Raw genomic sequence first — 15,299 nt, forward strand, 5'->3', positions numbered from 1 at the left:
ACCTCCAAGGTAACAGAGGTCTTGGGAATCCCATCTTTAGACTTTCCTCAGCCTTTGCCAAGTTATTCAGAGCAAGGACATTCCCAAATGGGGTTTCCTAAAACCCCAGGATGATTTCATACATGTCACAGTTATTTAGCTCCCAGTATTTATGGGCTAGGCAGGGTGCTTTATCTGAAGCAGTATCCTGAATCTTCACAACCACCTTAGGAAGTAGGTCATTCCAATGTCCTTATTTTATAGAACAGGAAATGGAGACTCAGAGGGGCTCAGTGACTCCTTCAAGGTGGGAACGGGTCTCCAACCCAGGTGGACCTGACTCTGAAGCCCACACAGCTGAGCTATACTGCTACCTATGCACAAGTGCAAAAGGGAGAAGTCACGACCCCAGTTTGCTTTCTCCCATCTTTTCTGCTTAGGCGGGCCTTCAAGTGAAGAAATAGACACACTTTTCTTTTGGGAAATAACATTAGGAATAAAGCAGCTGTCAGTTAACATTCTGTATAAACATTTATAGAGGAGTACAAAAGAAACTAGAAGGAGCCTGGCTGGCATGGTTCAGTGGTTGAGTGTCAACCTATGAACCAGGAGGTCATGGTTCCATTCCCAGTCACGGTAAATGCCCGGGTTGTGGGCTCGATCCCCAGTGGGGGCTTGTAGGAGGCAGCTGATCAATGATTCTCTCTCATCACTGATGCTTCTATCTCTCTCTCCCTTTCCTTTCCTTTCCTTTCCTTTCCTTTCCTTTCCTTTCTGAAATCAAATAAAAGAAACTAGAGAGCAAGTGATGAGTTTTGGGGTGGGCCCAATGCTTTCAACAAATAATGTGACAAGTGTGCACTTAGACAACAGCTAATCCACTGAATCTTCAAGGAAAGAATGAATACACATCCCAAGATGCACACTTAGTGGTGAAACAAATTGCATGGTCTTCATTGGTCAAATGTTTAACTATGAAATGCTTTGCATAACACATTCAGATTCCAAGCTGAAAACACACATTCTCTTCACTCCTCCCTTCCACATAAATTTTCCTTCTTCACGCTGTGTTAGCATACACAAATTACCAAAGGCAGACTGTCCTGTGACAAGCTTTGGCACCCCCCAGTGGCTGCCTCCAACCTTTGTCTTTGAGGATCTCTGTTAAACTAAATAGAAGAAAATATGCAGATCTAGGAAAACACACAGAGAAGGGAATCTGGATTATCTTTCCTGTTCTGTTTATTCCCCTCCTAAATGATGGCTTGAACACCTGCCAGGAAACAGCCCCCTTCTGGAAAGCCACTTGGAATTCCTGTCTAAAATGTCAGCAAGGTACTTGTTTAAAATGAGCTTTAATCCTGGGCTGATATGTCTTAATCTTATCTGTGCAAAAAATTTGGAAAGCATCTTGCCAACACAAATAATTATTAATACGTGGCAACTACTTTAATCCTGTGACACCATCACAGCCCTTCAAGTCATTTCTTTTCTCAGGAATTATTATAAACAGTTCTGTGCAGCAACATAAAGGAGAACTCGTCACTTGTGTCCGCTCTGTTCACAAACTAATTCTTTGGTGAAGAATGACACTGATCTCAATCATGTTGTTGCTGGGTGATGCCTCTCTCTAGTGTGCCACATGCTCAGTGACCGCTCAGCCCTGCTACTGGATGGTAGTGGGCCCCTGAATTCTTTTTTGGGTACTCAAATATATTTCTCCTCAGGCCACTCTCAACTGATCTAATGGAGGTCATAGGGGCACAGTTTTAGGGAGATAATGCTGGCTTTTATTTTATGCATCCCCCCTGCCACCCCCGAAATGTTCTTTGGAGCATTACCCTCAACTATTGAAATCAAAAACATTTTTTATTGCTCTCATCTTACTGCCAGACTCCTATATTTCTAACAGTGGTAAGGAGGAACAAGCAACTAATAATTGTTGAATGGCCTTTACTAGACCCAGTGGCAAGTACTTTATACACTCAGTTTCATTGAATGTCATCACAACCCCGTGGCGTATGTATTATCATCTCTGATTTTCAAATCATGAAACAAAACTGAGAAGCCTTGGGCATACAAATGCCTTGCCTGAAGTCTCAAAGCTGGTAAGTGGCAAAGGTGGGATCAGAACCCTAAGCCTGACTCTCCGAGGGAGCTAGATACCTCACATGTCCCGAACCACACCTTGGGCTAAGCAGCAGTCTGCCTTCTTCTACTTATCAGCGCTGTAGCCAAACCCTCTACTTCTGCCCCACCCACCCAGACTAAGATGCTGAGGGAAGACCTTGTTACTTTAGGCACCTCTGTGGCTTGACTTCAAGAAAAACCCCACAAACCTATTAAATAAGTCATACAAAGTCAGGAACTTCACCTAAAACTGCTGATAAATTCAGGGATCCAGCGTTGACAGCACCTCTCTATTCTGTCACTAGATAGGGTGACATCCAGTGCAGCTGAGGTGAAGTAAAAGTGGCTAAAGACTGGAGAAAAGTTCCAGTAAAGACAACAGAAATCCCCTCACAGGAAGGAAATCTAAGGACTAACAGAACTTCTGCTGAGGTTGCAGACCCAAACGGCTAACATTCGGGAATGAGGGCTCTGGTTTTTGTGTGCATTCCAACTGGCCTCAACCATTTGTGGCTGGGCAAGTTAACTCACTTTCTTTGTATACTGTCCTTTGTCCAACAGGGATGGTACCTACACCCCAGGCAGTTTTGGGAAAGATTAAATGAAATGCGTATAAAGTGACTGGAAAGTGGCTGGCACAGAATATGAATTCCACGTTGGCATTATTACCGTCATAATTATACATAGACGACTGCAAATACTTTGATGCCACCCTAAAGCATGGGCTCTCAGGCCCTCAACAATGATACCCTCACGTTTGAAGGAGGGTTTAGTCCAATGATGGCTAACCTATGACAAACGTGTCAGAAGTGACACGCGAACTCATTTTTTTGGTTGATTTTTCTTTGTTAAATGCATTTAAATATATAAAATAAGTATCAAAAATATAAGTCTTTGTTTTACTATGGTTGCAAATATCAAAAAATTTCTATATGTGATACGGCACCAGAGTTAAGTTAGGGTTTTTCAAAATGCTAACACGCCGAGCTCAAAAGGTTCGCCATCACTGGCTTAGTCCCTTCTGAGAGCTGCATGGATGCCAGGCACCTCAACACAAATGCTTAGTAGTTCAAACCCCTCAAGTCCTTCTGAGGCTGAGATCTCATTGATCTGGCCTGATGGAGGGCCAATTAGCCAAGTCTTGTTCCCAGATGCATGATTTATGAGCACCTGTTACATGCCAGGCACCATGCTGAGCATGGTCACAGCTCTCTAATGGCAACAGAAAACAAGTACCCAAAGGTGTGAGAGATAATGAAATAATTCTGGAGACAGGTGCTATAAGAAAGATAAAGCAGGGGGTTGGAAAGAATGACTGGGTAGAAGGGTATAGGGTGAGTGGGTGGGAAAGGACTCTCTGAGGTATCATCCGAATCTCAGACAATAAAGAGGTGAAGGCCAAATATACTGAGCAGAGGGAACCCCAAGTATGAAAGTCCTAAGGACAGAAAGAACCTGGAGGTCAACATGACTGAGAGTTTCCACAGGGAAAGGTGGGAGGTGAGGTTTTGAGGGGGTACTGTGATGAGGAGTCTGGATCTCTCTAGTCTAAAGGGAGGCTGATGGACTCCAAGCAGGAGAGTGACAGAATATGGTGTGTGAGTGTGTGTATCCTATATAATAAAAAAGCCTAATATGCTAAGTGTCCAGTTTTCCGGTCGGTCATTCAACCAATCAACGTGTAATATGCTAATGATATGCTAAGGCTGCTCAACTGCTCACTACGATGTGCACTGACCACCAGGGGGCAGACGCTCCAACCGGTAGACTAGCTTGCTGCTGGGGTCTGGCCGATTGGGACTGAGCGAGAAGGGCCAGACACGCCCTGGAGCCCTCCCACAGTTCCTCCCTGGCTAGCCAAACTCCCACATCCCTCCCCGGCCCCGATTGTATCCCTCGGCCCGACTTGTGTCCTCTCACAATCTGGGCTGAGGGGACCCACCCCCTGACAGTGAACAAATTTCATGCACTGGGCCTCTAGAGTGTGTGTGTGTGTGTGTGTGTGTGTGTATGTATCCTATATAATAAAGAGCTAATATACTCACGCCGTATCGACTGATAAACACACACACGACCTGGCACACAAAATTGCGCAGCCCCGCCCATCCGCCTGCCACCCCACCTTGACACCCTAACCTCTCCACACAGAGCTTGGGAGTCCTGGCTCCACCCTCGGTCCTGCGAGTCACCTTGGGCTGGTCCCGACTCCTCTGGGCGCCTCCCCGCTTCCACCCCATCTCTGGAGCAACGCGGAGGCTCTGCCTCGCATGGTGATGGAGGAGAGCATAGAAGCCTCCCGCCTGCTGCCGAGTTTCGAGCGCTGCTTCCTGGCTGCACGTGCGCTGCGCTCCTTCCCCTGGCAGATGGGCAGTGAGCACGCTGAGTGTGAGTGGTGGGTGGCGAAAGACTGGTGAGGGGGGCGCCATGGGCTCTCACCCCCGCCCACCCTGCCATGGGATGGTTCTGCCTCCTCCGGGCACCTCCCTGCTTCTGCTCCATCTCTGGAGCAACGCGGCGGCTCCGCCCTGTCGTGCACGCAGCCTCCTGATGAACCCTTGTTACAGCGTGAGGGCATCACAACCATTAGCATATTAGCTCTTTATTATATAGAATATATATATACTAGGGGCCCGGTGCACGAAATTCGTGCACTGGGTGTGTGTGTGTGTGTGTGTGTGTGTGTGTGTGTGTGTGTGGCGGGGGGGGGGGGGAGAGTGTTCCTCAGCCCAGCCTGCCCGCTCTCACATACTGGGAGCCCTCAGGCGTTGACCCCCATCACCCTCCGATCGCCTGATCGGCCCCTTGCCCAGGCCTGATGCCTCCGCCAGAGGTGTCAGGCTTGGACAGGGGACCCCCATCTCCCCCCGATCACTGGCTCTGGCCCCCGCCCAGGCCTGAGGCCTCTGGCCCAGGAATCATGCCTGGGAAGGGGACCCCCATCTCCCTCGATCGCTTGCTCCACCCCCCGCCCAAGCCTGACACCTCTGACCCAGGCTTCAGGCCTGGGCAAGGGGACCATCATATCCCCCCAATCCCCGGCTCCGCCCCCCCACCCAGGCCTGATGCCTCGGCCAGAGGAGTTGACCCTCATCACCCTCCGATCACCAATCACCGGATCGGCCCCTTGACCAGGCCTGAGGCCTCCGGCAGAGGTGTCAGGCCTGGGCAGGGGACCCCCAGCTCCCCACGGTTGCAGGCTCTGCCCCTGCCCAGGCCTAACGCCTCTGGCCTAGGCGTCCGGCCCAGGCAGCGGGGACCTGCAGTGGCAGCGGGGGGCGCCGCGATCATGGGCTTCGCTTTAGGCCCAGGCAAGGAACCCCTAGCTCCTGGGACTGCCAGCTTCGACCGTGCCCAGCTCCCATCGCTGGCTCCACCCCTACTTCCTGCTATCACTGGCCAGGGCGGCAAAGGCGCCTGATTCTCCGATCATGGCTGGGGGGCAGGGCAAAGGCGGCCCCAGGGCCACCTTTGCCCTGCCCCCCAGCTCTTAGCTCCCCCCTGGGTTTCAGATCACTGTCAGTGGCAGGGGGCTTCTTCCTGCTTTCCCTTTCACCTCCCTGCATTGTGCCTACATATGCAAATTAGCCGCCATCTTGTTGGCAGTTAATCTGCATATAGCCCTGATTAGCCAATGAAAACGGTATCGCCGTACGCCAATTACCATTTTTCTCTTTTATTAGTGTAGATATGTATAGTATACACACATATATATGTATATGAATGATCTTCACCCGAGGATACGTTTATTGAGTTTAGAGAGAAACACTGATGTGAGAAACACATTGAAACACTAAAAACTGTTTTCTCCTCTCCTACCCTGTTGTTACAGATGCAGTGCAGGCATTGATTCTGGGTCAACAAATTCTGGAGACTCTGTGTGGCACACCTAGGAGAGTTTAGTTTAGCCACGGTATTTTAAATCAATCAGTTGCCTCCATATGCACCCCGACCAGGGATGGAACCCATAACCCAGGTCTGTGCCCTGACTAGGAATTGAACCTGCAACCTTTTGGTGCACGGAATGATGCTTCAACTGAACCTCCTGGCCAGGGGCTGGTTTATATTTTTAAAAGATCCACCCTGGCAGTAGTCCTTACGTGATTCTACCTCTCATGTGTGTAAGAAAAGTTTTGTACGTAAAATGTAGGGGAAGATCATCTTGGGAGGTGAGATCTCAGGGAGGCAGGAGTAGATGCAAAGGGACCAGTGAGGTGCCTCCAGGAGTCATCCAGGTGAGAAATGGCAGTGACAACGGTGGCTCAGGCTAGTCTTGTGGCCTTGGAGACAGGGCAAAGTGGGTGGAGTTGAATATTTTGAAGACAGAGTCTGTTGGTCTCTTAGGTGTGGGGATGCAGATGACTGTAAATGAGGCTATGAAGGCATGTCTTGCTGGCAGCTGTAATAACTCTTGCTCCGCTGACAAGAAGACTCCACAAGCAGGGTGTTCCCAAATCTCCCAAATGGTAATGATGAATAACCCAGACCCTGGAACCTTAGATCCTCTGAGCTCTTGCTCAGTGGAGAAAGCCAAACACTCAAGAACTGTTTTCCCCTCTCCTACCCTGTTGTTACAGATGCAGGGCAGGCATTGATTCTGGGTCAACAAATTCTGGAGACTCTGTGTGGCAAACCTAGGCGAGTTTAGTTTAGCCAAGGTATTTTAAACTTACTGCAGAAACAAGGCCTACCTTCTAAACATGTGCATGAAGTAACTACTATCTCTGCAATTTCAAATTTTCTTTGGGAGAGTGAGAGCGAATATAGTGCCCCACGCGTCAGTTTTTGGGAGAAGAACAAATTCCCATTAAGTTGATGGTACTGATCCACTAGAAAGGATGACCAATCGACTCAATGGCTGGCAGTAGGCATATTGTTACCAGCCAACTCTCCCCGCTTTAGCTCTCATGAAATGAATGGCTTGGACCTGGAGCATCTCTGAAGGTCCTTTCCAGCTCTGACATTCTGTCAGGTCCTCACCTTGGACCTGAAAGGTTCATGGAAAGCACTGTTCCTCCTCATTAACAGGGATATGAAGTCCATGATGCCAAAAGACCACAATGAAAAAGGAAGGTCCGGAGGGTGAGCCTAAACTCTAGTTGGCAAATAATTTATTCCTGGATAGTTTTATTTAATCTTATAACCCAGTAGTTCTCACCAGGGGTGATTTTGTTCCCCCTAGGAACAATAGACAATGTCTGAAGACAGTTTTGGTTATCACAATGGGGAGAAGCTGCTAATGACATCTACTAAATGGAGACCAGGGATATTGATCAACATCCTAGGGTGCATAGGACGGTCCCCCAATCACAAAGATTGATTCAAACCCAAATATCAACTGTTCTGAGGTTGAACCAGATATCCTGGTTCTAAATTAATTATTTGGAAAAAGACTGCTTTAGCTCGCTAACTCACATTATATACCAGAGTAAGTTCCCGGTGTGTCAGACAATACAAACAGGGTGACCCCCAGCTTCTTTAAGTTACCTCCTTTTTTCCTCCGCACTCAGTTTGTGTATTTATTTCAGAGAGGAAGGGAGAGGGAGAGAGATAGAAACATCAATAATGAGAATCATCCTATTGGCTGCCTCCTGCACGGCCCCCATTGGGGATCAAGTCCACCATGTGCCCTGATCTGGAATTGAACCGTGATCTCCTGGTTCATAGGATGACGCTCAAACACTGAGACACACCAGCTGGGCAGTTTGTATATTTAAATGTGTGCAGGATTAGGAATTTAGTAAACCAGATGATTATAGAACATAGTTTCGGGTATGGGGGTGTCAATGGAATTCCCTAAACCAGGGGGTCTCACATGGGGGTGATTCTGTCCTTGAGGGGACATCTGAGACATTTTTCCTTGTCTGGAGATATTTCTCCTTGTAATGACTGGGGTAGGTGGGTACCAATGGCATCATGTGGGTAAAATGTAGGGAGGGATACTGCTAAACATGCTACAATGCACAGGATGGCCCCTACTAACCCTAATGTCAGTAATGATGAGGACACAGCTATAACCCCAAAGGAACTTTTTCTCTATCCAGGCACCCAATCAGAAGAGTAGCAGCCAGTCGTAACTGATAATACCTGCAAAAGCCAGTGAGTCAATGACCTGATGTATGTTCTCTTTCACACAACTATCCTCAGACTTAATTTGCATTGTTCCCACTGCAAAGATGCAGGAACTGAAGTCAAACAACTTGCCCAAGGTACTTGAAAGGTCTTGGGCACTTCCAGGGGCTTCTGGACCGTCTTGGAGAACCATTGCCATATACTGCTCTCTGAATATTAGCATTGGAGGACATTGAATCCCAAATTAATTGCAGACAGTCAGAGCTTTCTGCTGAGATTAAAGAGTACCCTGAGTAGAAAGAACACTGTGTCTAAGAGGGGTACAAAAGGGTTGAAACAAAAAGCCAACCCAGGTTGGGCAGGCACCAGAAAAGGAGGAAGTGGGCCAGGCCCCAAACAACTCAGTGAGGATTGTGGTGTCTGGGACAGTGTATCTCAAGGGCAGCAGCTGCTCCTCAGACCAGGCAAATCATATTATGCAGGTATGCAGGCGGAGCCTGGTTCTTGTTTTTCATAAGAAATCAGAAACTTGGGTTATTTTCCCCCCTAGAAACCTCAGAATTCTTAAGTTTTGGCTCCTAATTAAAACAAAGAAAAACCTAAATGTGCCAAATTAAACATGTCTGCTTACCCTTGAAGCAATCTTGTAACTTCTGTCTGTGGTTTTCAACCCTGGCTTCATGTCATAAGACATCTGTGGAGCCTTTTAAAACTACGATGCCCTGGACCAATGCAGCAATGACAGTACAGCACAGGCATCAGTTTTTATTTTCCTCAAAACCTCCTTAAACAATAAACAAGTGGGATGGACAATCAGGGTTAAGATTCAAGCAAGTACTATGCAACAGCACAGCATGCCAACAACCAAGCAAGCTGTGGACATGCAGGGCTTTATTCTGAGGCCCTGTGCTATATAGTTTGCTACCTAGTAGCAATGTACAATCACTTCACACAGGATTCCATGAGACCACAGGAAGGGTACTGCACACAGGTGGGAAAAAGAAATCCTGTTCAAATAAAATGAAGAAACTTGCTGCCTACACTACCACTAGGTCCTGAGTAGATAATGATGTAATTGCAAACCCATCTGCCTCTTGACTGCTTAAAGTACCATGGAGAGCTACCAAGACTTGGTCAAGTCAATATTAGCCACCTTGGCCATCTGCCTTTCTAATGTACTGGAGATCCTCCAAATGCACCCCACTGTTCCCTGAGTGGCCCTCATCTCCCACTCAACTCCAGCCTACCCTCTGCCTGAACTCACTTACTAGACCCAGAATTCAACTGGCACCTAAAATGCCCCCATCGGCAACCCCAAAGAGTGTCCCTTCTGCAAACTCCATTCTAATCTTACCAAATTCATATTGCCTCCATTCACTCCAACTCCCTTGGACTATAAGCACAAACCACATCCCAACCAGCTCTAATACCCAATGATTTTGCAGCCTTTGAGGTAGCATGACAACTCTTACTAACACCAGGCCCCACATGCTACAGACATGAGGGGCATCCGGGAGTCAAACGTGCATGCTCTGACCTGAGGGCAAATCCCAGAGTTAAAGTTCATCACAACTTAATGAAAAATTTTTAAATGTTTATCACTTAGCCTAGAAATTTAGGGCAGGGGAAAGGGATGGTGAGAATTAAGTGAATTGATGAGTCCAAATGAGTTCTGGCTCATTAATAAAAATTCAGTTGCAACTCATCCTCTCAGGGTTTAGGTTTTAAGTCAACAAGTAAGATAAAAACAACTGAGAAAAGCCAAACCAACCTTGAAAATCTCTAGACTGATAGCTGATCAGGCTAGATCACTGGTTCTCAAATGGAAGTAATTGTGCCATCCCGTCAGGGGACATTGGCCAATGTCTGGAAACATTTTTGGTTATCACAACTGGGGAAGGGTCCTACTGGCATATAGTGGATCAAGGCCTGGGAAGCCAATCGATACCCTACAATGCACAGGGTAGCCCCACAACAAAGAATGATCTGGTTCCGCATGTCCACAGTGCTGAGGCTGAGAACCCAATGCTAGAAGATCAAGCAGTGAAAGGCAAGGCAGAAAACAGGAGGACCAGCTCCCGCTGGCTTCCACCATGGGCTGACCCCAGGGCCATATCATTCAGTGGGGTAGATTCATCTGCACTACTCAGATTCATCTCTCTCATTTTTTTCCCTCTCTCTTAGCTGAGCACTTAAGCTAAATATGTCTACAACATGAGCCCACTGCAGTAAAAATAGCTACCATTTACTGACTGTTTATTACTGTGTGCTGAGAAAGGTGCTAAATAATTTATATGCATTAATTTAACGAATACTACCAGCAACCATGAGATAGTTATGACCATTCCCATTTTACTGGTGAGGAAACTGAGGCTCAAAAGGGTTAAGAATTTGCCTAAAGGCACTCAGAGAATACAAAGGCAGAGTCAAAACATAAAATCCAATATATAGGGCACAGCCTGTGCCTCACCAGCACTTATTCTAGGCAGCGGTTCTCAACCTGTGGGTTGCGAACAATGAAAATACATCCTGCATATCAGATATTTACATTACGATTCATAACAGCAGCAAAATTACAGTTATGAAGTAGCAACGAAAATAATTTTTTGGTTGGGGAGTCACCACAACATGAGGAACTGTATTAAAGGGTCGCAGCATTAGGAAGGTTGAGAACCACTGTGGGTCTCAACTGCTGATGGTTCACTCACCGCCCACCCTGGGACATTTTGCAGTGTCTGAAGACATTTTTGGTTGTCACGACCCCTGAGGCAGGGATTCAGGGGAGAGGGTGTGCTACTGATATCTGTGGGTAGAATCAGGGATGCCACTATGATGCTAAACATTCTACAAGGTATAGGGCAGCCTCTACCACAAAAAATCATCCAACCCAAAATGTCAATGGGGCCAAAGTTGAGAACCCTGCTTTATACCACATCTCAGTTTTCTATCATGCATGTCCACAAGTCAGTAAGAATTCAAATGTATGTAGTAATGTATATGGTCATGCAGGATCTAGAACCCAAGATTTCCTATAACTCAAATACACTCTGCTCCCCTCTCCCTATTCTTCGTTAACTTTACCAAGATCAACATGCTGCTATCAAAGCCTGATGTTAGTCTACAATGCAGAATAACTTCAGAGTTAGGATGATTAGAGTTTGGGATGTATCAATAGCAAAATGCCAGGAAGAAGAGAATATCCCAAAACACAACTGGACAAGTCACAGACTACAGGAATGCCAAGAAAGGGCTCTGGGAGCTGTTGTCAAGCATCCCTGAAGAGATCACTATGGCAACAAGGGCCATAGTGATGGGTAAAGCACTGGAAACATTTCTTTGTAGATAAGCAGTACTCCTATCATGTCCCACTCAAGCCCGTGGTTTCTCAACCCTGGCTGCTTTCTAACTGTATAGATGCCCAGGGCCCGCCCAACACCTCACAGAATCAGAATAGGTGTGGTGTGGGGGACTGAGCATTTCTGGTTTTAAAAAAGCTCCTTAAGTACCTTGACTGGTTTGGCTCAGTGGATAGAGCATCGGCCTGTGGACTGAAGGGTCCCGGGTTCGATTCCAGTCAAGGGCATGTACCTTGGTTGCGGACACATACCCAGTAGGGGGTGTGCAGGAGGCAGCTGATCGATGTTTCTCTCTCATCGATGTTTCTAACTATCCCCCTCCCTTCTTCTCTGTAAAAAATCAATAAAATATATTTTTTTTAAAAACCCCAAAACAAAAACTCCCTAGGCAATCCTGATGCCCAGACCGGGTGTCTAGCCAATGCTTAGACTCACAGAGGTGGCAATGGCCCACAGAAGAGAGACAGAGGGTGTGAGGATGGATCAGCTTAGGATCCCTGTCTAGAAAGACAGAATCCAAGAGAGCATTTGGAGCTTAAATACGAAGAGGAAAAGCACATGGATGGGGGCAGTCCTTAAGGCTTCAAAATGCATAGGCAAGGGAGTCTTAGTTTACAGCGATAAGTTTAACATCCAAGCCAAATCCAGAAATGGAGTCAAGAAACACATAATGACTAATTAAAGGATGGAAGGAATATGTGAGGCATAAAAAGCCCTGAAAGTTGATTTCCTGAGGACATCTATGCCAGAACTAGTGCCAGAGGCAAAGTACTAGGTGAGTGCGGCATTCATTACACAAAAACATTCCATTTCTCTATTTTACACTTATCCATTCAACTATGTAGTAATTTATAATGGACAACTGATGTGTCAGGTATATGCTACAAATGGTATCCCTGGGAAACAGGAATCCATAATTTCCTCTTTATGCTAAAAGATATCTCCCAATGAAGGTCCTCACTGAATTCATTCATTCATTCATCAGACAGACATTTCTTGGATACCTACTCTGCCAGGCACTGTTCTAGATGTTGTGACTCCATCAGTAATAATGACAGACAGAAAGCCTTGCCCTCGTGGAGCTTATATTCCAGTAGAAGAGAGTTGAACAAACAAGTAAACCTAGCATGCCAGATGGTGATTAAGTGCTGTGGGTAAAATTAAGCAGGGTAAAGGGGACAGGGAATGTGGATACAATTTAACACAGGTGGCCAGAGAAAGTCTCAATAAAGTAATCCTTGAGTAAAAATCTGACAGATGAGGGAGTGGGCCATGGGAATATATGGGGAAGAGTGATTCAGGAAGAGGAAGCAGCAGGTCCAAAGGCATAATGGAGGGAGCTAATGGATTATTCAAGGGACACTGAGAAAGCCAGAATCAGGGAGAGAGTGGTGGGAGAGGACAGGGAGGTATCAGGGGGCCACTATGGCTTCTGGGTTAAGCAGTAAGGGTAGAAGGAAAACCCAAGGGGCAACAGTGTTGGTGTTAAGTGGTCATCCTCTAAAATACTTTCAAGGTAGAACAGACAGGATTTACTGTGGCAAGTAAGAGAAAGAGAGGAATCAAGGTGACTTCAAGGTTTGCGGCCTGATTCAAAGAATGGACTTGCCATTTACTACAATGGGGGAAAGACGATGGCATGGACAGGTTTTTGGAGAAAAGACAGGGATTTTGTTTGATATGCCTATTAGACACCCAAATAGAAATGGCGAATATGATACTGGGTAGATGAGTCTTGAGGTCAAGAAACTGAATGAGGCGAAGATGTAAATATATAAAGTAAGTCATATTGATTCCAATTTGTCCAGTCCCTCTACTAACTTTAAATCTTATGAATGCTCTATAGGCTCCTTTATCTTATAAAAGGGATGTGCCATAAAATGACCACGGTAGGGAGTGGTTCTGAAGCCAGACCTCATTGACTCACATCCCTGCTCCTTCCTGGCTGTGTGACCTGCTTCGTACAAAAAAACTACTCTGCTTCTTTACCAGGAGCACAGGGCTACAGTACCTACCTCATAGAGCTTTTGTATTACCGGAGAAAACACAGGGTGATCAAGACACTGAACATTACCTGGCACCATCACAAATGCTCCACCAGGGTGAGCACTTATTATCAATTCATGCATTCATGCAGTTCACTATGGAAACCTCAGGACACGCTCCAATAGCTGGGAGCATGGTATTGGGGATCAGGGCCAGGCAGGGAGATAGGTCGCTTGTAGCTGTGCACCTAGAAGAGGGGGGAGCTAAAAATAGGCCTAGGAAGTGCCGAAGCTACAGCGGTATCAACACCACTGTTGATGTGAGCAGACATCGGCTTATGGAGTGTTTTCTCTAGGGATTCGGCCCTGTAACCTTGTCATAAACCTTCAGGTGGGATGTCAGCGCTCAACAGGGGAGAGGATCACAGAATCTCTCTCTCTGGAACTGCCGCAAAAAAGGGCCAAAGAGGAGCCAGGACTTTCAGGGCCCACATCCTGCGGCCCGGCCTAAAGGCTGGCAGACTAGGTGCGACTCTCAGGTCGCCACGAAGGATCTGGGGAACTGGCGGGAACTGGGGGCCGAGTTCGCGGCGGGAGGTGCAAACAGGCCGGGCGTCCTCCGTCCTCTGAATGGGGAAGGCCCGCGGAGGATGAGAACCCCACGGGATTAGTGGGTGGGCCGGTCAGACAGCGAGGCCCGGGATAGGGGTGGCCGGGTGCCGGAGAATGAGGGGGCGGGGAGGGAGTGTGGCGCGCTGGAACCACCAGGCCCAGAGATCTATTTACAACCGAGGCCAAGGCGATGAGGCCGCGCCTCCCATGCCTATCAGCCCTCGGCCGGGTCCGCGAGGCGGAAGGGCGTCAGGGCCGCGGCCCCAGCGGCCTTCCCGACCCACTAGCTGGAGGACGGCAGAGTCGGGGCTGCCGGGAGTGATGGGCCGAGCCGGTGAGCCCGGCCTGAGGGGACGCGATGGGGGACGGCTACGGGACCCACTGCGCCACTATCTGGAAGCAGACAGGCCCCCCGCACTCCGGGGTGCTCACCCCTCGGGCCTGTGGCTTTTGGACCTTCCCCCGCCCGTTCGCTGGCCGCCAGCTGGACCTCGACGGCGCCTCCCCTACCTTCGTTCGCCAGGTCCGCCATTTTACTTCCTCAAGCCCTCCCACAAGGCTCCGCGCTGGCCGCTGCTCGCCTGCTTTCTGCCAGAAACTCTCGCGCGTGCGCACTTCCCAAGCCGACTCCGAGCGAGGAGGGCAGCTCGCGCCTGCGCGCCGACCTCGGCGCGCAGTCGAGCTCTGTACTGCTGTCACCGGCAGGCCCCGTTTGGAGCACTCGCCTGCGCACTAACCGCCCCCGCCTCCTTTTCCCGCCGATCGAGGGGGCGTGGCCAGGGCAGGGCGCATGCGCAGTGCCCCACACGAGCATCCCGGGCAAGGGGGAAATACACATGTTCAGTAAGGGAGCGCGGCTGGTGCTGGGTCTAGTCGCCTCAGTTTACTGCTTGTTTTCCGGGAATCCCAGTGGTGGGAGAGTGAGCCTTCCAGAGCGCCGCGATGGAAACCTTCTAGGTAAATCCTGGGGAGTCTGCGGACCGTGGCAGGGGGTCTTTCCACACGCACAGGTCAAAAGCCAGAGGGGGTGGCCTGCTAGGGGTTTTTGGCTCCCTGTCACTTCAGGCTTCAGTTTCCCCTTCTAAGGGGCAAGTACATTGGGCAAATGCTTTCTTGGGGACGTGGGGAGTGGTTGGGGCGAGCAAGCAGAAATCAGAGGTTAAAAATA

The 15,299-nt window shown here is 48.3% G+C and overlaps 1 protein-coding gene across 17 annotated transcripts in view; it reads right to left on the bottom strand.

The window, feature by feature from the left end:
- The window catches only part of RANBP3 (RAN binding protein 3), a 62,649-nt gene extending 47,808 nt beyond the window's left edge, over window positions 1–14,841 (bottom strand). For 5 of the 17 annotated variants that reach the window (XM_036312076.1, XM_036312069.1, XM_036312072.1 and 2 more), the window contains exon 1: window positions 14,564–14,840. In XM_036312076.1, the coding sequence (XP_036167969.1) occupies window positions 14,564–14,663 (100 nt within the window). In that variant the 5' untranslated portion in view covers window positions 14,664–14,840. Of the gene's footprint in view, window positions 1–14,563 lie in introns of all 17 variants that reach the window. The other 12 variants (XM_036312079.1, XM_036312070.1, XM_036312078.1 and 9 more) reach the window with 7 other exon arrangements.
- Window positions 14,842–15,299: the final 458 nt, after the last annotated feature.

The sequence above is a fragment of the Myotis myotis genome, unplaced genomic scaffold, assembly GCF_014108235.1.
Source record: "Myotis myotis isolate mMyoMyo1 unplaced genomic scaffold, mMyoMyo1.p scaffold_m19_p_6, whole genome shotgun sequence".
NCBI classification, from domain to species: Eukaryota; Metazoa; Chordata; class Mammalia; order Chiroptera; family Vespertilionidae; genus Myotis; species Myotis myotis.